Raw genomic sequence first — 21,204 nt, 5'->3', positions numbered from 1 at the left:
GGGAGAGGCTTCCGACTGTCCCAACGCTTGTCATCAGGAAGCAATCAACCTACCAAGCAGATGGAATTCCAGTAGTATGAAGGATCGCCGGTCAGAGCTCCCTGGATAGTCGCTCTTAATCATATCATCATAGCTAGCACCTAATTTAATCATCCTGTCAGCCAAATGACAGGCATCGTCGTTAGTCTAGGAATGTGTCAGTGTGTCAGCCCAAACGAAGTCTAGACCTTCCCCCTCTCTCCCTCACCTGCAGCACTAAAAGTCCAGACCCCCCACCCTGAGATGCAGCATGCTCAGGAGATCGTGCTCGATCATTGGAGAATCGTGTTCGATCGTTCGTGGCTTGCCGAGAACCGATCAGCTTTCCCGGGATCGAGGGAGAGTTCATGTTTATATATATACAAGACTTTGTGCATGCCCAAGCGACCCATCGCGGCAACAAAAGTACGAGGCCACTCAGCTTCCATCCCAGACCTCGACGACCACCAACAGAGCTCTACTAACCCGCTTTCCTGAAGACTTCATTCGATACCGATCAACGTCAACTCTGCGCTTGCTTTTTTCCCGCCCTTCTCTATGCTCCCTTCCCCCCCCCCCCCCTTTTCCCTGCGTTAACCGTTCCCGGAAGGGAGTCTTGCTCAGGAACGACATTCGTACCGTTGCATCCCTTGACCATGGAATGGGATCCCTGGGCTTCTGGACCATCTGGACCGATTAGTCTAGACAATTGAGTCGATCTGCTACTCACGCCCATCAGCAGCCACCATTGATTATCTTCTCGCTGTGTACACAAGGCAAAGATCAAGTCGAAGGCTCCGGGGGAAACCAAACGTCCCAAATGACATCGCCTGCCCGCGAGAGTCGTGGCGCGGCATTCGCTACACTGAGGTCTCGCTTTGCGAGATCTAACTAAACTATTCTTGCCGCGGACTATCACACAAACCTACTGTACAGTACTTTCGATGCAGGATTAGTCGTCTACATCCTCGAACTCGAATCTCTACTCCCCCTCTCTCTTCCCGTCCGTCATCTGCTGGAAATGAAAGGATCTTCTTATTTGTCGTCAAGCGCGCGTCGATGCTGTGTAGTCCTCTCTTTACTGGAATCACAAGCGAGCGGCACCGTTGAGACGTTTCATCCGAAAAACCTGCGATTGATTTTGCCTTTCTGGAAATCAGGATTTTGGCAATCAACAAGAGAACCGGCGCACACGAGGACAAACGAGGCAAATGCGGAAGAAGGCAGAGAAGAAAGTTCGGCTTTTCAAGGATGGGAAGCAAAGCAGCGAGCAAGTTACTCTTTCTGACCTCCACGCCGATCGGTTCAGCCCTGACGACGTCATTGATGTCCGCAAACGATGTCGCTTCCAGGCTTTTGGGTCTTTTCATACCTGTAGAGAAAAAAACACCGACCATGTCACTTCTTTGCGATACCTCTCATAGATCGGCCGAAGGTCGAGGGGAGGGGGGCTATCTCCCGACCGGGCCGAGCCTCTGCAGAACTTCTATGCAGGAAATAGGGGGAGAGAGAGGGAGAAAGATGCTAGATGGGATCATAATGATATTCAGTATCTCTCAGCTGATGCGATGTCATCGAAAGGTCATTGAGGCATGTAAAGGAGGTAGCGCGTATGTTGTGCAACAGCACTACTGTAAACAATATCTATACCAATAATAAAACGGCTGTGGCCGTTCAACCGCTGTCAGAAGTCAGCATTAGATAATCAATTCTCCGACTTTCTTCGCTGCTCACGAATGAGAAGTGAAGGACCGGGGTGGATGGAAGCATAAGGATGGACTACTGCTGGGAGGGATTCAGATTCGTCCGAGCGATACTGCATTGACCAGCCTGTGGGGTAGCAAGTGCACCTACCGACTACTCCGTAGCCCGTCTGGCTATGAGATTGGCAAGACGCCAATCCCTAGACCATGGTACAGTTACTCACACATAGCTTCTTGCATGCAGTTGAGGTTTCACTTTCATATCCGCATGATCTTCCTTTTTTGTACGCATTAGCATGGACAACCTTCCTCCACTGAATCACCAAGCCAGCCTGATGGGAGGCGTCAACGTACCCCGAAAGAGGAAGCGGAAATGTGCAATCGCCCCCCCGCCATCCACCGAGTTGCCGAACTGAGTTAAGTCTGGGGTTGTACAACTCATCAAGGCTTGTTGCGGGTAAATGCCGGAAGACCCTCTGAACCATGGAACCGCCGACATAGTCGCTGCGACTAGACTCGATTCTCTATCACAAAGACTCTATCTATCTAATTAATCCATACTGACTGGGGGGTCATCGGCCTCTCCCCGTCCGGGTGGCTGGCGTCAACCGTCCTACCAGAAAGGAACAGGTGCAGAATAATCGATGATTGAACTGAAATCATTCTTCTCTCTGTTTCTCTTTCTGTGTCTCCGCCGCCGCTCGTTCGCTTCCCCCCTCCTACCAAATATCCCTTTTGGGAATCGTCGCGCGACCGAGGATCTGGGACAGCGTGCATGGTTTCGACCAGTCATCTAGGCGGAAAGCATACTTTGTTGTCTGTTCGAATCTAATTTGGAACCCATTTTAGGTGTGCAGGGTGCTAGCTAGGTAGTGTTGATCACGATGACAGCGGAGGCTACACATGCCTTGTAACGATCCCAGAAGTAGACTGTCAGATCGCCGGGCTTGATTGGGGGGAAATGGCCCGATTGGGTTTATCCATCCTTCCCTCCTGAATTTTTGTTTTATGTTTGGTGTTTGAGGGTGAGCTGCAAGTCAATCTGGATTGTGTTACAGCAGCCGAGCGGGCAAGTTCACCCTCTCCCCAGGCGTCCGTGTGCGTGGTGTGTGTGTGTGTGTGTGTGTGTGTGCGCGCGCGCGCGCGCGCACGACTCGTGTTTGACCTCCACACCCGCCACTTTCTATCTTCTGCCTCAATTCTTCACGAGTCATCGGATTCTGCCCTTCCCACTCAACGCTTTTCGTTCCACTCATGGCTCTGGCTATGATTTCAACCTTGGGTGTTTCACAATAGGGAGTGGGGAATGAAACCGATGGTGTCATTGGTGGGCGTCTATCGCCGACGTTATTTTCTCCCCAATTATCTCGTCTGTTCGCTGGTAATGGTTGGGAGAATTGGAATTGAGCTCGCGTGGGTTTGGAAAGGATCCTAGTGGTGTGACCTGGCCACAATCTGCAGGCGTTCGTTAGCCCCGAACCTATCTTAGCCGGGGGATCCCTGTTCCTGAATCAGCGACTGGCGGAGATGGCCAGATGATTTCCCGGCTTGTGGATCAGTTCTGCAGCCATCATGCTGTACTTACAGTCTCTCCACTCAGCAGCAGTCGGGTGGAGCCGCAAACCCCCGCCCCTCCCCCCATGGACCCATTAAATGCGTGGATGTCGACACTGGAGTTGCAGCGTAACGATGCTGCTGAGCTGCGTCCTGGCGACACCCGGTTTCGATTGGGTTCCATCGGGACACAGGCGCATGAGTAGAAGTGGTCTCTCGCTCCATCCACCCACAGCACCAGTGCTCTTGCAGGTCTGCTAAACCGAGCTTAGGGTGCATCAAGCCCAATCAGCAGGTTCCAAATCAGCCATACCCAGGCTGCAGGGATTATCCCTGTAAGTGCATGCACCTTGTGCAGCAGCGCTGTGTGTTGATCGTTGATATCACCGTTTCTATTCCTATTTTCTTTTTCCCTCCTTCCACCAGCAGCAGCAGGGATGTCGGGGCAGATTGCTGTTCTCCAACCATGGAACATTCTTCGATTTCCCTGCTTTTGTTGTTGCCCACCGACCCTGACCTCATACCTCAGGCTTGGGGATAACCTCATATAGATTGCGACTCTGGAAAAGCAAGATTTCCTGACCATGGCGATCAAACAATATCTTGATTTCTGTAACATGGCCACTGATCTTCTGGACTGTTCTACTCTAATATCTCTCTGACTTCATTTTACTTAAAGTGTCTCCGAGTCCCCTTCCTCCTCCCTCCCCTCCGACGTCAATCCCCCACACAATTCGCCTGACAATCTCAGATGGAGCAGCGATCTTCCATAGTGAGGCATCCAGTCTCCATCTGGAAACAACTAGCCCACTGAGTACCACCGATGAAGACGAAGAATTGCGAATTGCCTTCTTTGGGAGTAGGAGGTCCGGAGTTCTCACCCCAGAAACATCCGTCATCCCCGAAGGCAAATCCGCAATTCATGGATATACCGATCACTCGTTACAAGCCCACTTACCAGATAGCCGACGCAAGTAGAGTACGCTACCTTCCTCATCCGGTGTCGTGCGCCTACAAGACTACCGCCGAGATTTTCCACCGAGGCATAGGGAAAATGGACGGGTGGAGAGGGCAGCGGGCTCACCAGTATCTCCTTGCCCAGTAGTAGTCCACGCTTATAGTGAGTGGGAGCAGTACAGTCCCGGAGCAGATGGGCATTCTCGACCTATACGAGGCGCTAGTAGTTGGTTCCGCAGTCCCTGTTCCGCGGTATATGTCTGATACTGATGATGATGATGTGCAACCCGTGCCCATTAATCTGCGCAGGGATCATGGGATAACGAACTGAACCGCAGAAATTCCGTGTCCCTGTGTCTAGGTAGTATAATATGTTTCGCCTTTCTGGTTTTGGTGCAAAACAACGGGCAAATTAGTATAGACCACTGAACAGGTAGTCAGCCCACGCTGTAGTGGGTAATGATGATGATTTGCAATCTGAAACCACCAACAAGTCCAACTAAACTAGCTAGGATTGTTGGTCGGCCCGAACTCATGGGGGATTTGCTTTTTGCCTGTCTGCTCTACTGGCCTCCCTCCCTCAGGAACAACGGGCTTCTGCGTTGTTCGTCCGGAAATTAAATCAGCCCCTCCCCAGGGATGTTCCATGCTTCGCGCTAGACTCCATCAGACAAAGGTAGGATTCTAGTTCCTGGGCCTTGTCAGGTTCAGGGATCATACTCTTAGTTCGAGAAAGAAATCAAGGAAGACGGCGACAAGACAAGAGGGGTTAAGGCACAGCAACGCAGCAACTGTCTTTGATAGAGAGACATATACATTCATCCCCGAGAGAGAAAAAGTACTACTGCCTTGGAGAGCAGTGCAGATTGTTCTTGTTTCTCAATCACATTTTGTATACGTTGCTTGTAGGCGCACAGTTCGTAATTTGCAATACTATCAGTGTTCAGACGGAAATAATGGTTCGGTAAAACTTAGCATCGCATAGACACGGAGTGGGAGTGGAAGATCCGCAATCTACAACCGACGACGGAGTATCCGTAGTTACTCTCAGTAAAACGTTGTTGTGCCACCACCACCAGATCGGACAATAGGGCCCTCGTTTCAGATCCTCGAACCCATTGTCTCCCAACCCGAGAAACAAAAGAAAAAGAAGAAACACGGCGACAGTCGGACAGAAAAGGCGGATCAACCTTCTTCAGCTCTTCTTTTCTTCCTTCCCCCTTGTCCATACACCGATACTATAGGCGCGCGGTTCCCGGCACGGTCCACTGCGAATTCCTGGATCACAAAGTCCTATGCATGCAGAGGTAGGGGGAAGGGGGGTTTCCTGGACTAGGAAGTCCCAGGTATATGAATTGGTAGGGATTGTTTCTTCGCTATTCCTACCATGCGCTAGTTCTCTCTATGGAGGACCAGGGATCGTGGTTCTTTGTACAGTACTTTGTTTTGATGTGTTGTATACTCCGTACTATGTAAGGAGTCGGGGTTTGGAACGACGGGAAGAGAGGGGGATTGATTGAAGAAGAGGGGAGGGGGGAACGGACCGACGGGGATCGTGCACAAGCCACGTAGTGGACGGAGGGAAGTTCGAAAGTTTTCCCAAGACCATGGGTTCTGTGTTCTTTAGTTGGGAATTGACTTTCCGCGGGATGTTTAGATTGAACTGTATACAGTAGCCAAGTTACTCGTAACGTACTGAGTAGCTGACTATGAGTAACTATCTCTTTTGTCCCTTTTTCTTGTCGTTACTATTGTTGTTATTGTTATTGTTACCGGTAACTTGTTGATCCGTCCTTTTGTTTTTGTTCATCATTGCTGTTGCCCGCGCGGACATGCTGCTCGATTGGGATAGATACCCGGCCCAGGAAATTGGGATTGGGTACGGAAAGGGAGGGAATGATCTGCACTATAGGGCCAGGGTCCCATTCGTACGGCTGAAGATGAGGAGAGTTTGCAGGAGAGGCCCGAGGGATAAGACTGGATATTGTTGTAGCAGGGGATGTTTTGCACGGTTTTGGGGGTCATGAAGAATATGTCCTCATGCTATACTCTCATCGTTATCTCCTATGCTATGCTATGCTATGCTATGCTCCTCGTACTTCGACCATAACTGATCAGCCCTAAGCGAGAAACCCTAAGACCAAGCGTCTGAGCCGCTTTCCCCAAAGCGCAATAAAGGGCAATAGTGGACGGCGGCTGGACAAATGGACCGCGGCCAGCTGTCAACCACATAGTAACTAGTGTGTACCCGCCCGCCCCTCCTTCCAATGTTCCGGTTCCGTTCCCCGTTCTAGTCCCTCCCTCTCCTCTCTTACTTCTGTATTCCCCTCCCATGTGTTGATCAACTCGACTTCGTCAGTCCAGTCGCCTTCGCGGCCTTTGTCGCGCGCATACCCCCGATCATCCCCGACAAGTCTATTGTGCCTGGCTCGACTCCGATCCGCGGTCGAGTCTCGGTACAACTCAATTTACTGGTCCCTGCAGACTCCTTCGCGCGGGACATCGAGAATGTCGACCTCACCCCGATTCGAGGTCGCCACCAATCGATGCAAGCAATCGGGGCCGAGTGGGTTCGGGGAAAGCCATGGCGGATGGCAATCCCACTTTGCGCCGCAACCCCCCCTAACGGCCTGAGCGTTGAAACTTGAGGAGGATTTTCCGCCGCCGCCTGACGGGCTATTATTGGCACCACCTAGTATCGAGAACCTGCCACCCTGACTGATCTCCTCTTAACATGAGAAACGCGAACACACTCCATAGAAGTTTTACTGGCACAAGCTCACCGCACCCTTCTTATCAGTCGGTATTACCGAGGCCTCATGGGAGGGGACATGGAGGATGGATGAGGTCTGTTGTTGTTGTTGTTGTTGTTTTATTGCGGAGTTTTCTTCCGCGTGAAGCACCAACCACCTCCTCTCCCAAACTAGAAAGGGATCGGATACGAATCATCAAACCCCGCCGCCAACCAAGTCAAGAACTAACAATTGTCCACCTGATAACGGACATTTGACTTACTCAGTAATGGATAGATCAGTATCAACTTTCCCTCCTTTCCCCCTCCGGCCAGTCCCCACGATGGACCCAATCCAACCCATGCACGGCGCTTGAAACGGTCATCCAAGTGGATCAAACCGTGAGGAATCCGGGCCTTTAGGGGCCAAACCAAGGACCCGATAACCGGGACAAGCCAGCTTGTCCCTGCACAGCATCTCAGATCTGTCTCGTTAATTCCTTCTATCTGACTTTTCGAATCTGGCTTCGCTCGCGTAGGAGTGTGAATCCTGATTCGATTGTCCCGGTGGGTGAACCGCCGCCAATGTCCTCCACCACCCCCTCCATCCGATCTGAAGCTCGATCCATCGCAATGGTGGCAATCAATCAATCAATCGGTCATCGAGTGAAAATCAATCGAGAGAGGGCGGGGACGGGCCACGCAGAACCAGACGGAAAGGCAAAACGATGGAGCCATCTTCCCACGCCTGTGTGCGTGTGGGCTTTTGCTTGTCTGCTGGTCTCGGTCGGAAGTTTCTCTCCTGATTCCCCGCGGAAGGAAACTATACTCGGCTGAGGGATGGCTGAATGACTCCAGATCACCGCGCCTCTATTGAACGAGGCGATCGATGGTGATGCTGTGCGATGCAAGGAGCCGAAGTTTATTCTGTCGTGCTTTTGTCCGTGGTTGTGTTTCGGTTTATTTTTCTGTTTTCTGTTCTCATCATGCTCATGCTCATGCTCATGCTCATGGCTGCTGTCTCGCATGTGGCGGATTTACCCGCTGCTGAATAGACTTCCTCACGTAGGCAGGAGACTGGGACTGGGGGATCGCGCGGGAAGGAGATTTCTCCATGCTGATGTTCGCTCCGGCTGCTGTATATCGCCTCTGCGACCTGACACACGCAGCAGAGTCTCCATGAGTAGATGCCTTGGAGGGCGAGGGGCAAAAGGGACGCATTCCAAGTTTCTTGTTTGGCGGGATAAATTCGCTTCCCTCGGCCGAGACTTGCGTTTTATGAGTCCAACGGGGTAGAGTACCCTAACTTACCTACAGTACACATCCCTGTCTGCCTCGACGTAACTACGTAGTCAACGGTCGACACTGGGACAGAATCAGGTCGATCATACCGCCAGAGTACCAGGCGCCAACAACAACGATATTGCTTCCAACTTGGTACTTTTGCATCGAACCAATTCCAGCCGGACGAACATAGCCCGCGCGCCCCCGGCGTGCCACCCGTGCAGCGCAGTTTGGCAAGGCTCGGCTCTGACACACGGACTATAGCCGAGAGGACTATAATACGGAGTACTGTACCAGTGACGAGTAACCATTCGTACCTAGTATGTCCCACCACCCTTAGGTGATCGAATTAAGGGCATAGCGTAAATTGCAAGGACAAGACCCCCGAACTCCTCCGTTCGATCCAGGGCAGATCGCAATCGGGGCTATGGGCGTAGCGTAGTGGAGTGTAGTGTTACTAGACAATAGCATAATTAGTCGTGCTATGCTAAGCGCAGCTCAGCTATGACACTGCTCGGTCGCTTGCTTTACTCTATTATGGCTCGTTGATACGGAGGAGTGGGCTGGAGTATGTCAGCCGTTAGGTTGGTCGATCAAACCCCCTGCGAGCAAATCAGATCTCGAGGGGAAGGGGGTTGAGGGTGGTAGGATTGACTATAGTAGGACAGTTCTCGTCTGCTAAGCTAGGGTGTGGTATAGCTGTAGGGTGGTTACGACTCTGCTATAGTTAACATCACCTTATACTTGGGCAGGTTTGTTGGTTGGGATTGGATTGGGTATTCACCGCCAGTCTGGATCTCTTATCATGATTCTCCTCGTTGCGAGTGTCTGTCCTTGTTGTTTGGGGGTTATCGTCTATTCCATCCAATGTCAGCCGATGCTGATTCAACCACCCTATCTCGAGGGAGTTGCAGAGTATGAAGCAGGATGGATTTGTTCCTGGAACTTAGGCGGCGGTGCATCGCAGCAGGCCTAGAGTTCCATTCTTGTCCGAGGGGATTGAGAACTGAAAATCTAGACCTAGGAACAGTAGCTCACTGCAGCCTTGTCGGTATGGTTCATTCCCTGCGGTGATGGAACGTGCGACTTCTTTTTCTCTCCTCGACAGCAATTGTGGTAAAGATAGCCCATAGCCAGAAAGATAACTACAGTCAGAGGACACCAAGCACGATCTAGGCCAGCTCGTCAACACATTCTCTATCCTAAATACTCGAACCCTCATACCACCACTCCGCATATCCCCTGATATCATCAGCAAATCCTTGAATTGACACAATATACCTAATCAAGCCCAGCAAGGAAGTGAACCGCGATAAAGCCCAAACCAATCCTCACATCCAACTCCCCCCCCCCATACCCATAACCCCTTACACAACCCAATTAACACCATCTCCAGTACAGTCCCCAAAGACCCGAACCTACTACACCGCATCCACAATCTCTCTCTGCTCATCGCAAGTCCCCTAATTCCAGAACCACATCCACCCTCCGACGTCCCAAGCCTTACAAGGGTATATATTAAGAGTGTGCAGTATACCATACTCCATTGGAGGGAGAAACAGCAATAAGGAGAATGGCTTGATCGATTCCAACTATCCCACCTCCACTAGTCGATCGAATCATCTCGGCAATTTCGCAGTTACCCAGCTGGATCTCATCTCTTGGTATACTAGGAAACGCAACAAACCTACTAACCCAAAGAATGTCGAGGGACATCGCCATGAGAACCTGATTCACATCCTAGATATAGTATGGAGTCAATCCCAGTGTTCGGTGTGGTATACACAATCAACACACTTCCACGCGACGAAATCCCATCTCTTACTAGTTAGTTTACTCAAGAGAAACAATAGACAATCACATACCATGAAACTAAACTCATGATCCAGTCAAGAGCGGTGATGAGGATGCCAATACATAGCAGTAGACCATTTACCCGAGGGTATATATTTCCGCAATCGGGAACAGCCAACCCAAACCCTCCCAAATGAACCCACCAGATCAAGCATCAGACCCCAGATACAATTATCCGAAACAAAAAAACCAGGCTCCTCTTGCCTATCTATGACTTAACCTCAAAAGCAAGGTAGCAGCGCCAGCTCCTTATGACAGAAATATATGCACCCGAAGTCACGATGACACTATCCCCCCCGCCTCGAACATGACACAATAACGTCGCCAACGTCTTTTTTCTCCAACCGCTAAGCACCTATAAGATATTTTGTATTTATTTTTTTGGAAGGCAGAACAATGACAGTTGTTCGTGGCACTGCAATCATGCATATGCAAGCTGCCAAATTGCTTGCTGGAAAAGGAGGGGCAAAAAACGATTGCAGGTGGTGGTCTACACCGCTACTATCGTGCTTCGCTTGGAATGAGCGGAGGAAAGAGGAAAAGGAGAGGGGAAGGCGAAGGGGGTGTCTCTTTTTTTTTCGGCGCCTTGTTCCCGGTCTTTGCGCCAAAGCCGAGTGGGAGAATTCGACTATGGCAAACCCCTTTGGCCACAGAAAAAGAAAAGAGTTGATCGTAGGATTGGGCGGGATTTTCCTGAGGATCAGGAGGGGTAAGCATATGACTTGTTCTACAGCTCAGCTTTCAGCTTCGTGTTTGCAGAGGAAAGAGGGGTCTTCAGTCGAGATTCATGTTCAATGATAAGAATATGTATATAGATTATTGTTATAGACAATGAGATCACAAGTATAATACTGACAAAAAGGGAAAAAGGGCAGGGCCAAACAATCATCGCACAAAAACAGAATTGATCACTTTTCAACGCTTTTCCGGCACTTCCCACAAAGCCACAAAGGTGTTGCCGCTGCTTCTGCTGCTGCTTTTTGAATATTTCTTTCATGTTCCGATGTAAACGCCAGAGGAGAACTTGACGCTCCATTACGCGATCCTTCGGAAATCAAAGGAATGGACTGCATCGCTTCAAATCTCATTCCGATCCAGTCCACATGATCCAAGATCGTAAAACCGTCTCATCACAGTGAATCGTCCCAGTCGGTCTGTCCCGCCGCCTCCTTCCATTGTCATGTGCGCACAGACTAATCATGAAGCTTGGTGCAGCAGAAACAATAGCCCTTGTCTTGTCGATGTCATACGGGCTACAGCTTGGTTTCATCATCGCCCGCGGCTGTTCTGCCGCGCAAGACTCAAGCAGTGACTCATCTCTTCGCCGCGTCAAGGAATGCGAGAGAATTGGGAGGCTGCCCACCAATGTGGCATGTGAGCAGAAAAAGCGCCTAGGATTTCTGCAGTGCTGCGACGCCTTCGCTGCTGTCAAGTAGACCTGCCTCCTTGACCAAGTCATAGAAGCGGCCTTCCTGCTTGATCAGCGCCGCAGGCGTGTCGAACTCGACCACGCGACCCTTGTCCAGCACCACAATTCGATCGGAATCGATGATCGTATTGATCCGATGCGCAATTGTGATGATCGTGCGATCCTGGAAGATGCTGCTGCGTAGCGTACGCTGCAGCAATGCATCCGTTTCCACATCCACCGCCGCCTGGTAATGACAACTGTAAGCGTCCGAAAAGAGAAAAAACACGACGAAAAAGTGCGGCCAATGAAAAAAAAAACTTACAGTTGCTTCATCGAGCACTAAGATATTACTAGGCGTCAGGAGTGCTCGGGCAAGCGAAACCAGCTGACGCTGGCCTTGACTAAGATTGGATCCTATAGCAAATGAGTTAATCCCGGCTCTCCGACCATGTAGGGTAATGCTCAAGCAATGCAAGGCAGGGGAAAAAAAAAACTTACCTCCTTCCTGAACTTGGGCATCCAACTGCCCATCCATCTGTGCGACGTGATCCTTGAGGCGGGCATGTTCTACCGTGCATTCCAGTCAGTGATCATCCTCGTATGCAATGTAGCCTTACTTACCAAGCACACTCCAGAGTTCGGTGTCGTCATGCACATGTCGGGGATCCAAATTGTCCCGAACGGTGCCCTCGAACATGGCTGGGTCCTGGGGAATGATAGCGAGGCGGCCCCGCAGATCGAACAGACCAATCGTCGACACATTCAGTCCATCGATGCTATTGATAACGTTAGCAACTTAGAAAGAAAACTCTTGGGCAGCAGTCCTTACCTGATGTTGCCGCTGTCAGGTTCGATGATGCGGAAAAGTGCAAGCGTTAGCGAGCTCTTGCCTGCACCTGTACGGCCAACGACTCCAATCTTCTCGTGGGGCTTGATGTCGAGTGAGATGTCCTTGAGTACAAGATCAAGCCCAGGGCGGTAGCGTGTGCTGTAGTTGTTGAACGTCACCGCACCTTGCGCCGGCCAGCCAATAGCGGGCCGGTGCTTGAAAATCACCTCAGGCGCTTCACTGGGCAGATTTGCGTACTCCAGGACACGCTCGACCGACACAATATTGGTCTCGACTTCAACTGTCTGTCGCACGATCCAGTTCAACGACTGAGTGATCTGAAGAGCGTAGGACATAGCCAGACCGACCATTCCGGCAGACAATTTACTACCGGTCGATACAGAGACGATTGAAAGCGAAGCAGCTGTCAAGATGATCACAGAGCCAATAAACTCGAGGCGGACAGCTAGCCATCTGTTCGCACTGATGGAGGGGAAGTAGGCACGAATGTTTGCATCCATGCGCCACTCGTTCTCCAATGTGAATCTGTCCTCTTGCTTGTACGCACGAATGGTCGAAATTCCACCCAAAGATTCTTGGAAGTGTGCAAAAATGGGGCTTCGGGTCACGCTGTCCAGACGCTTGAGCTCGCGGGAGGTGCGCAAATAGTACTTTTGGTAGCTGAAGTAGACCCAACCCAGGGGGAAGACAATTAAGAGAAAGGCAGGAGTGGAGGAGGCGATGACCACCATGGTGAACAGTGCCTTGGCAGAGTTGCCGAACAGCTATGGCCTAGGTCAGCACTGGTCGCGGAAATGAGGAATTGATGCACCTACCATGTTGAACGTCCGCGCAAGTACCTCATCGATACGATACACATCACTAGGAGACAACTTGGTTAGATTGATGTCCACGACGCCAGATCTAGCACCTGTAATGATCAATGATAACTCACCTGGAGAATCTGTTGAGGATACGACCGGAGGGCGTGGTTTCGAAGAAACTCATGGGTGAGCGGAAGATAGCGAATGCCATGCGCTCGTGGAGTTTACGAGAGGCCTAGACCTTGTTAGAGGGGAAAACCTGTTATGTGGCTTGAGGGAAGTACATACCTCAATCGAACAGAAAATCCACAGAATGAGATTCTGGAGAATGACCAAAAGAGACGAGCCGAGACCAAAGGCCAAGTAAATACCGATATACTTGCCGTTGGGAAGGTTCGGTTGCTGTTCACTCAGCTCAGACCAATGCTTAAGCCAATAACTTCCGGCAACCTGGGCGGTTTGAGATCCCAGGAGAGCCAAAAGATAGAAGCCAACAGCAATGATGTTGCTGTTCTTAGCGTATTCGCCGTAAACGCTCCATTTGACCTTGCCCTGCTGCGATGTTTCCTGGGTCTGCTTGCTTTTGAGGACATTCTCTTCATCCCCCAGCTTGCGTCTGGGTCCCTTCCAGGTAGCAGTACTAGCACGGCGGAGAGTGACTGTGCTCTTCCTCCGTTCAGCATTAGCTCTGATAGGGGCAATAGAGCCGATTTCCCGCTCAGCATCCTCCGGATCAGAAATGTCCGAGTCTTCGTTCTCGATCACAGTGGTGGATTCAGAGCTCTCGCTAGCGGGATCACGACCCTCGCTACCGGAGCCCTCGTCATCCGAGTCGTTCATGGTGGTCCGGACCAAATTGGCAACTTCACCCTTCATGGCCAAAAGCTGCTCGTAGGTTCCCTTCTCCACCAAGGTCTTGTTGCGAAGCAGCCCGATGAAGTCCGCTTCCTTCAGGACAGGAATGGCGTTCGTTGCAAGGATTCTTGTCTTGCTGCCGAGGATACCGTTGCGACCCAAAACCTGGTTGATGAGATGGCGACCCACATGCTGGTCGACCGCCGACAGAACATCATCGAGAAGGTAGATATCCGCACGAGCATACACAGCGCGGGCAAGGGTCAAGCGGGCTTTCTGACCACCGGAGAGAGAAATTCCTCTTTCTCCAACCTCGGTCTGATCGCCGTCGGGCAGGTTCTTGAAGTCGTCGGTCAAAGCACAAGCTGCCACCGTAAGCTCGTAGAATTGAGGGTCCCACCGATGTCCGAAGACAATGTTCTCGCGGACGCTAGCATTCATGACCCAGGCCTGTTGCGCGACGTAGGCGATGCGGCCTCGCACTATCACCTCTCCTTCCGTTCTCCACAAGTCGCCCAAAAGTGCCTGAAGGAGAGAGGATTTTCCGGCACCAACGCGGCCAACGATACAACTCAGCTCGCCCTTGCGAGCACTGAAATTGATGTTCTCGATAACATGCGTGCCTTCGTACCTGTTCCAGGTGAAAGAGGCATCCTGAATCCGCACAGATTCATCTCCGACGTGGGCAACGGTCTCCTCGCGGGTGACAGCATCGGTCTGCAACTCCTCTGCAGTGAAGTAGTCCGTAAGACGCTTGACGGCCACCGAGGCTTCAATCAAAGCCGTGATAACCATTGGCAAGATCGACAGAGGGAACGTAAGGAGGTTGAAGAGGGTCAGTGCTGGGAAGACAACGTCGGTGGTCAATGGTTTATCCGATGTCAAGGCATAGACAGTGAAACAGGAGCACGAGACCAGGAAAGGAGTGGACTGCCAGGTGAAGTTGGCGATCGACTGAGTCGCTCCAATTTTCCGAAGCGTGTTCAGCTCCAGATCATTACGGATGTGACTAAGCTTATTCATGAATGCTGTGTTCCAAGCATAGAGCTTGATGCTCTTGATGTTGTTCAGAATCTCGGTCATGAGTCTAGACCGGGAATCCTTGTTCTTCATCTGGATAAGCTGGAGCTTCTTCATCATTCTTGCAATCACTCCGTTCAGAGGAATCATCAAGATCATCACACCGATACCTGCAAACATGCTGACACCGACAAGCTGATAGAGCGACAGCATGCACAGGGTGATCTGGAAGGGTGCAGACCAAAGCTGCACACCGAACTGGGTCAGATCAGACAGACGCTGCTGATCAACAGCCATGTGATTGACGATGTCACCCGTGGTCTTGGAGGAGCGACCCTCGCTTGACAGCTTCAGAGACTTGGCATAGATCATGGCAGTCAAAGCAGATTTGACGCGCATGCCAGTGTCGAATGCTCTTTGGAAATATTGGTGCAGGCACATGGTTTGCGAAACCGATACCAGGAACATGGCAAGCGCAATGGCGACACCTCTGATGATCGGCTCCGGCTCGGGAGTGCCATATGAGTTGATAAACTTGATCAGGAGACGCAGAAGCTGGGGCTGGACGAAGGCCAGAGAGTCACTACCGCACTTGATGATCGCACCACGAATGAAGGGGCTGCCAAAGGCTCTGAACAGAGCAAGAGATAGGGAGGGCTTGCTTTTCTGCAACTCTTCATTCCATTCTTCCTGCAGAGCGCCCCCAGTGACACCGGTGGTGTCCCGACGACGAAGATTCCATAGATCATCCTGGGTGAGGAAGTTGTTGTACCCGAACTTCATCATTGGGGTCATCCAGCTGAAGGTGAGAACCGAGAAGATATCGGCGTATTCGTAAGGGCATTCATCCTCGTCTCCGAGCGCATCGTAGTCACTCTGTTTCTTCGGAACCAAATACTCGAGAGCAAATTCCAACAGCGCCAGGCCCAAGCTGACATTGAAGCAGACGAAGTATGGAAGACGGTCCTCGTACAACTTCCGTGCAATGAGCGACCGCAGTTTGATCCCATAGCCAATGGAGAAGAAAAGCCAGTAAAAGAGAACGACGCCATTGGGTTGTCTGCTGCGCCAGTGTTCGTGGTACTGCACTGCAAAAATCACCCCGAGAGAGATAAGGACAAGGACAGAGCTCCAGAACCGATAGTCGTCAAACCAGGTTTGGGGGTAGGATTCGATTTGTATGGCTGCCTGAAGAGCAGTGGTGAAGATCAAGGCGGACAAGACGGTCTAATAAAGCGATGAGGGTTAGATTACAATGAGATTATTCAGACCGGCGCGGGGGATTGTCGCACCAATTTCGCATAGAAATGCCAGTTCTTAGAAACTGGCTGAGGCACTCTCTTCTTGAACAAGAGCCAGAGGGCTCCTGCACCTGCGATGATGCCCCATACCGCAACCAGGGAGACTCCAAAGTCGAGGAAACACGGAGTCAGGTCGAATCGAAACTGACTGAGAGGACCCCAGCCTTCCGGGTCGTGACAAAATGGCTGCGATTTGGGGGAAAGGAATGCCGAGTTCGGGGTGGACGACAGCAGAGACCCCCGGCTGGAATCCCCGAGGAAGGACTGGGAAGCACCGCCTTCCAACATTTTCCCCGGCTGAAGGTTACCGTATCCCAGCTCCTAGATCGCTCGTCCTTTCGGACCTGCAAAAGATATAGGAAAACCAGGAACAAACCCCAGGGTACCGTCTGGGGGAACGCTTGGAGGGTAAAAGATCGTGGGAAGAAGAGAAATGAAAGTTCTCGAGAGGGACGATAACGAGAGGGAAAGGAAAGGCTGATTTGTTCGTGAGATGCACGCTGCTTACTAAATGGGACGGTCAAAGCTTCTGCGCGATACGGAGACGTTACCGGAGCCCGGCCGCAGACCGAACTGCATGTACTGTACGACCGGCAAGTTTAGTTTCGGTAAAGGTTCCGTGGTAGGTAGCTGTTTAAATTGATGAGTCACAGTCCGTGACGATCAACCAAAAACGCATGCAATTCGAAAGTCGGGCAGAGTCGCATCCCTGCGCCTTGTTCTTGGAGAAGGAACGAGGAAGATTGAAGAGGAAGAAGTTGAAATGACATAATCCGATCTGCTCGGTAATCGGTCTTGGCATCCTTGAATGGGCCTGCGACTACTCCGGGCCATCAGCCTGTCTCCAAGATACACCTTTTGGTCTTTCGAACCCCAATACTTCAAGGGTCGCTGTGGCTATAGTAGGGTGCATAGATAGAATGAGATCTGAATTGCTCAAGCAAATATGTATGCCCACTCACACTCATTCAAGACTTCTTCTACACGACAACGTGCCCTTTCAGCCTAGTTATCGGGAGATGATAGGTATTTCCGCCCTTGATAGATTGACGACATGACGTCCACGTGTTTGACTTCTACTACAGTATGAGCTATGTACTGTACTACATCCTCGCATCTCGTGCCGTGTACAGTACCACGAGTCCACAAGCACTGATATGCAGAATTTCAGGTATACCTTGGCCTTTTTTTCTCGTGTTCACAAGGCGCAGGCGTGCCATCCAATAATAACTACTTTTTTCTAGTCAAGCAATTTATGTAGAAAGAAGCTAGGATTCCTTGAGTCTAGATCTACAGTGTTCTGCGAGTAGCTAGCTAGACATAGCACAGCCAGCACGTTGCAGTGAGGGTCATGGTTGTATTTACGGTACACACATCAATAAATAGTATTATTCTCCAAGGAGCGATATCATACTACTGCTTTACCACAGTTAACCTTGTTCAATACGAGTATGTCCTTGATGGCATCAACTGATCGCTCGAGAAAAGTGAACCTATAGTTTCAGGTAGTTTCCTCCGAGTAAAGTTTCGGTGCTTAACTCCGGGCGGGTCGAGGCTGACCAGCGGGTCCCTCCTCCACGATCCAATTACACCACGAAGATTCCGGAGCATGCCATCGTGGATTCGGATTGCGAGCCTCATCGTGCAGCATTAGCGAGAGTCATAGGGGCGAGAATGAGATCCTCAGAATCTTGTGCCTGACAAGAGATGTAGGTCCGAAGTATAAGCTATGCTTGGACTTCACGCCAGCAGGGGTCCTTTCCTGTCAAGCACGATTGTCTGCATTGCCCATCAGATACGGAAGCTCGGCAGCCAAGCAGAGGCAAATCGGACGGATTACATTTATTGGTGTTCAGGCCTGATGATCTAGGCCTTATCTCCGGAGTACGCAATTCCGAGCGCAGATTGTCGGAGGCTGCTACTCTGTAAAGTATGTACTCACGTACTGAGTAGCTCGATTGGCCTCTGACTTGGGTCCTAGCATGTAAATCTGCCGCCTGCTGGCTGGTTCATACGGTGCATCTTTTTTTACATGTACTGTGTGATATGCAGCTTGAACTTTCCAGACAATTACGAAAGTCCGAGGCAAGACATGCAGCTAGCATCTGTCGAGATAGAGATGGACCCCTTTCTCTTCGAGATCGGTCTAGGCTATGAATTAGACGCATTTATTCGTTAATGCAAATTAAGACAGCGACCATGGCATTCGACGAATCAGACTCAGTAAAATCACCGAACGTCGTGATAATCTAGAGCTATATGAGCAGCCTCCGGTCTCTCTTTATCTTTATAGATGAATTGAGTCGAGTTCAGCAGTATACGATGGAGATTTTGCGGTTTGCTTGCCCTCAGCTCAGGTGTGGAACAAACGATGCAAACTAATCCTCGTGGATGAAGGCGGTGAGGGGGCAGACGGCGGGGTCCATTCCGCAGCGTCATTCCGTCATTCCGTCATTCCTGATGAATCATTCTAAAAACCCATCTACAGCAAGTTCGATCTCTCAGTGGGTTGACAATGGTTGCAGAATCTACGGTGGAAGACCTCCTGAAAAGGCCTCTTTACGGTGGGTAGACTACCACCCCTTGAACTCTGCACAACTCCTATCTTTCGTTTTCGCAACGCGCTTGCTGACACACATGAAGTTTATGATCTACCGCAGGAGCTTGTCTCCACCTTGACCACGAAAGGTGGCGACCAGCCGCTCTCAATCCAGAATGGGGACGACGTGACACCCGAAGAGTCAAAAGGAGAGGTGTTGGAACATGCGGTCGCCACATCGAATAGCTGTTCCCTCTGCAAGGTCACATACCTCAATGTGCAGGAGCAACGCGATCATGTGCGATCGGACCATCACAAATATAACCTGAAAGTACAGCTCAGGGGCGGTCCCACACTAGACGAGGTGCAATTCTCGAAGGCGATCGGGGAGCTCGACGAGTCGATATCCGGGTCCGAGTCGTCGGAAGGGGAGAACGAGGAAGAGGAGACCCAGCTTACGGCCCTGCTGAAGAGACAGGCCAGAATAACGCAGGAAGCTCAGGAGGAAGAGGATTCGCCATCCAACAAGAAATCTGCGGGCCGCCCTCCGCTGTTCTGGTTTTCAAGCTCCGCACTGCCGTCAAATGTCTCGCTCGGTGTCTACAGAGCTTTGTTCTCGGATGTTGAGCAGGATGAGCCCCAGCACCTCGTCGCCTCCCTGCAGAAAAAGCAACTCGTACCCATCAACGCACCCCGAAATGCTGTAGATGAGCAAGCGAAGCCCCCTCCTCCCAGTCCTCATATCTTCATGTGCATGATTGGTGGTGGTCACTTCGCCGCAATGATTGTATCACTGGCCCCCGAAATTCATCGGAGACAAGGTGGCATTGAGGATCGCCAGGCTCGGGTGATTGCCCACAAAACCTTTCATCGCTATACAACGAGAAGGAAGCAAGGTGGCTCGCAGTCTGCCAATGATGCTGCCAAGGGTGCCGCGCATTCGGCCGGTTCGAGCTTGAGACGATACAACGAAGCGGCGCTGGAGAAGGAAATTCGAGAGTTGCTGTCCGAGTGGAAGCAACTGATTGATGAGGCGGAGCTGCTGTTCGTTCGGGCTACCGGGAGCACAAACAGGAGAATTCTGTTCGAGAAGTACGACGGTCAGATGTTGAGACAGAATGACCCAAGGCTTAGAGGGTTCCCGTTCAGCACACGCCGGGCCACCCAAGCCGAGCTCATGCGGTGCTTTAAAGAGCTCACAAGGGTCAAAGTGAGCCAGTTAGACGAGGCCGCCCTTGCAGCTGCGGCGGCCAAAGCAAAGGAGGTGGCATCAAAGCCGTCGACACCACGGCCGCAGCAGCAGAAGCCCAAGATCTCGAAAGAGGAAGAGGAAGCCATTCTCCACACAACACAGATTCAAGCGCTGATCCGGCGCTCCAAAATCCCCGCTCTGATGGCATATCTCTCCAAGAATGCCATCCCATCATCCTTCACGTTCCGCCCCTCGGATTCCCAGCAAAACTTCCGCTGTCCAACGTCACTTCACTTGGCTGCCAACCTCAACTCGTCGGCCATGGTTCTAGCACTTCTGACCAAGGCCGATGCGGACCCGACGACCGTCAACTCCGAAGGAAGAACAGCCTTTGAACTCGCAGGCGACCGTGCCACCCGCGACGCTTTCCGCATCGCTCGCCATGAGCTGGGCGAGTCGAAGTGGGACTGGACCGCCGCGAAGGTACCGGCACCCATCTCCAAGGACGATGCGACCAGCCGGCTGGAGCAGGAGCGGAAAAGCGCAGAAGAGGAAGAGGCCACCCGACGCAAGGCCGCGATGGCGCGCCTGCAGAAAGAGGAGGCCGCCCGCGCAGCCGAACAAGCCTCCAGGAAGCCGGTTGGCCGTACCCTGGGGGCTATCGAGAAAACGGCGCAGGAGAAGAGGGAGGAAGAGATGCGCGGGATGACGCCGGAGATGAGAATGCGACTGGAACGAGAGCGACGCGCGCGAGCGGCGGAAGAGCGCTTTCGACGCATGCAGGGCGGCAGTTGAACTGAACCGTGGAGTAGAATTTTGTGACTTGACTTACTGTAGCGTTGCGAAGAGAGCATATGATACCTTGGTATGGATATAGAACAAATGATTATGCCAGTGCCACGAGCATCTCGTCAGCCTTCACCCATGACGTTACTACACACGAGTTCATTCCTAATACTATATGTAACCAGCAAAGCCCTTCCAAACAACCAAACACAACCTCTAATAGCCCCATCCCAACTACCCACCACCACACCCCACATCAACAACACGAACATTATCACCTCTTCGCCAAAACCAGCACAACAGGCCACGAAAACGCCCTCTTCACCCCCGTTCCCCCCATCTCCCC

At 51.5% G+C, this 21,204-nt stretch overlaps 3 protein-coding genes across 3 annotated transcripts; 2 read left to right on the top strand and 1 right to left on the bottom strand.

Moving 5' to 3' along the window:
• The first annotated feature begins 906 nt into the window (after window positions 1–906).
• Window positions 907–1,616, top strand: BO82DRAFT_355421 (uncharacterized protein). Its single transcript, XM_025635443.1, has one exon. It carries the CDS (start codon window positions 1,040–1,042, stop codon window positions 1,304–1,306), a length of 267 nt encoding a protein of 88 aa, XP_025490648.1. The 5' UTR covers window positions 907–1,039; the 3' UTR covers window positions 1,307–1,616.
• A 9,724-nt stretch (window positions 1,617–11,340) lies between these two features.
• Window positions 11,341–17,047, bottom strand: BO82DRAFT_106958 (ATP-binding cassette glutathione S-conjugate transporter YCF1). Its single transcript, XM_025629771.1, has 8 exons — window positions 16,333–17,047; window positions 13,454–16,267; window positions 13,297–13,400; window positions 13,178–13,223; window positions 12,342–13,126; window positions 12,134–12,288; window positions 12,011–12,079; window positions 11,341–11,926 (listed from the first exon to the last, which is right to left on the bottom strand). Exons 1-8 carry the CDS (start codon window positions 16,627–16,629, stop codon window positions 11,493–11,495), a joined length of 4,704 nt encoding a protein of 1,567 aa, XP_025490647.1. The 5' UTR covers window positions 16,630–17,047; the 3' UTR covers window positions 11,341–11,492.
• A 1,775-nt stretch (window positions 17,048–18,822) lies between these two features.
• On the top strand, window positions 18,823–20,965 carry BO82DRAFT_393016 (putative C2H2 finger and ankyrin domain protein). The gene is made up of 2 exons (XM_025638649.1): window positions 18,823–18,905; window positions 18,985–20,965. Exons 1-2 carry the CDS (start codon window positions 18,857–18,859, stop codon window positions 20,865–20,867), a joined length of 1,932 nt encoding a protein of 643 aa, XP_025490646.1. The 5' UTR covers window positions 18,823–18,856; the 3' UTR covers window positions 20,868–20,965.
• Window positions 20,966–21,204: the final 239 nt, after the last annotated feature.

Source organism: Aspergillus uvarum, assembly GCF_003184745.1.
Source record: "Aspergillus uvarum CBS 121591 unplaced genomic scaffold BO82scaffold_36, whole genome shotgun sequence".
In the NCBI taxonomy this organism is placed as follows: domain Eukaryota; kingdom Fungi; phylum Ascomycota; class Eurotiomycetes; order Eurotiales; family Aspergillaceae; genus Aspergillus; species Aspergillus uvarum.
The sequence above is the reverse complement of the archived record's forward strand: the minus strand, read 5'-3'. Positions and strand labels throughout refer to the sequence as shown.

Coding starts and splice junctions, on each gene's coding strand:
- BO82DRAFT_355421 (XM_025635443.1), top strand. CDS start 1,040: ATGAAAGGATCTTCTTATTTGTCGTCAAGCGCGCGTCGATGCTGTGTA.
- BO82DRAFT_106958 (XM_025629771.1), bottom strand. CDS start 16,629: ATGTTGGAAGGCGGTGCTTCCCAGTCCTTCCTCGGGGATTCCAGCCGG. Junction 12,289..12,341: donor CCTGACAGCGGCAACATCAG/GTAAGGACTGCT, acceptor CGTTATCAATAG/CATCGATGGACTGAATGTGT. Junction 11,927..12,010: donor TGCCCAAGTTCAGGAAGGAG/GTAAGTTTTTTT, acceptor CATTTGCTATAG/GATCCAATCTTAGTCAAGGC.
- BO82DRAFT_393016 (XM_025638649.1), top strand. CDS start 18,857: ATGGTTGCAGAATCTACGGTGGAAGACCTCCTGAAAAGGCCTCTTTAC. Junction 18,906..18,984: donor CCTGAAAAGGCCTCTTTACG/GTGGGTAGACTA, acceptor ACACACATGAAG/TTTATGATCTACCGCAGGAG.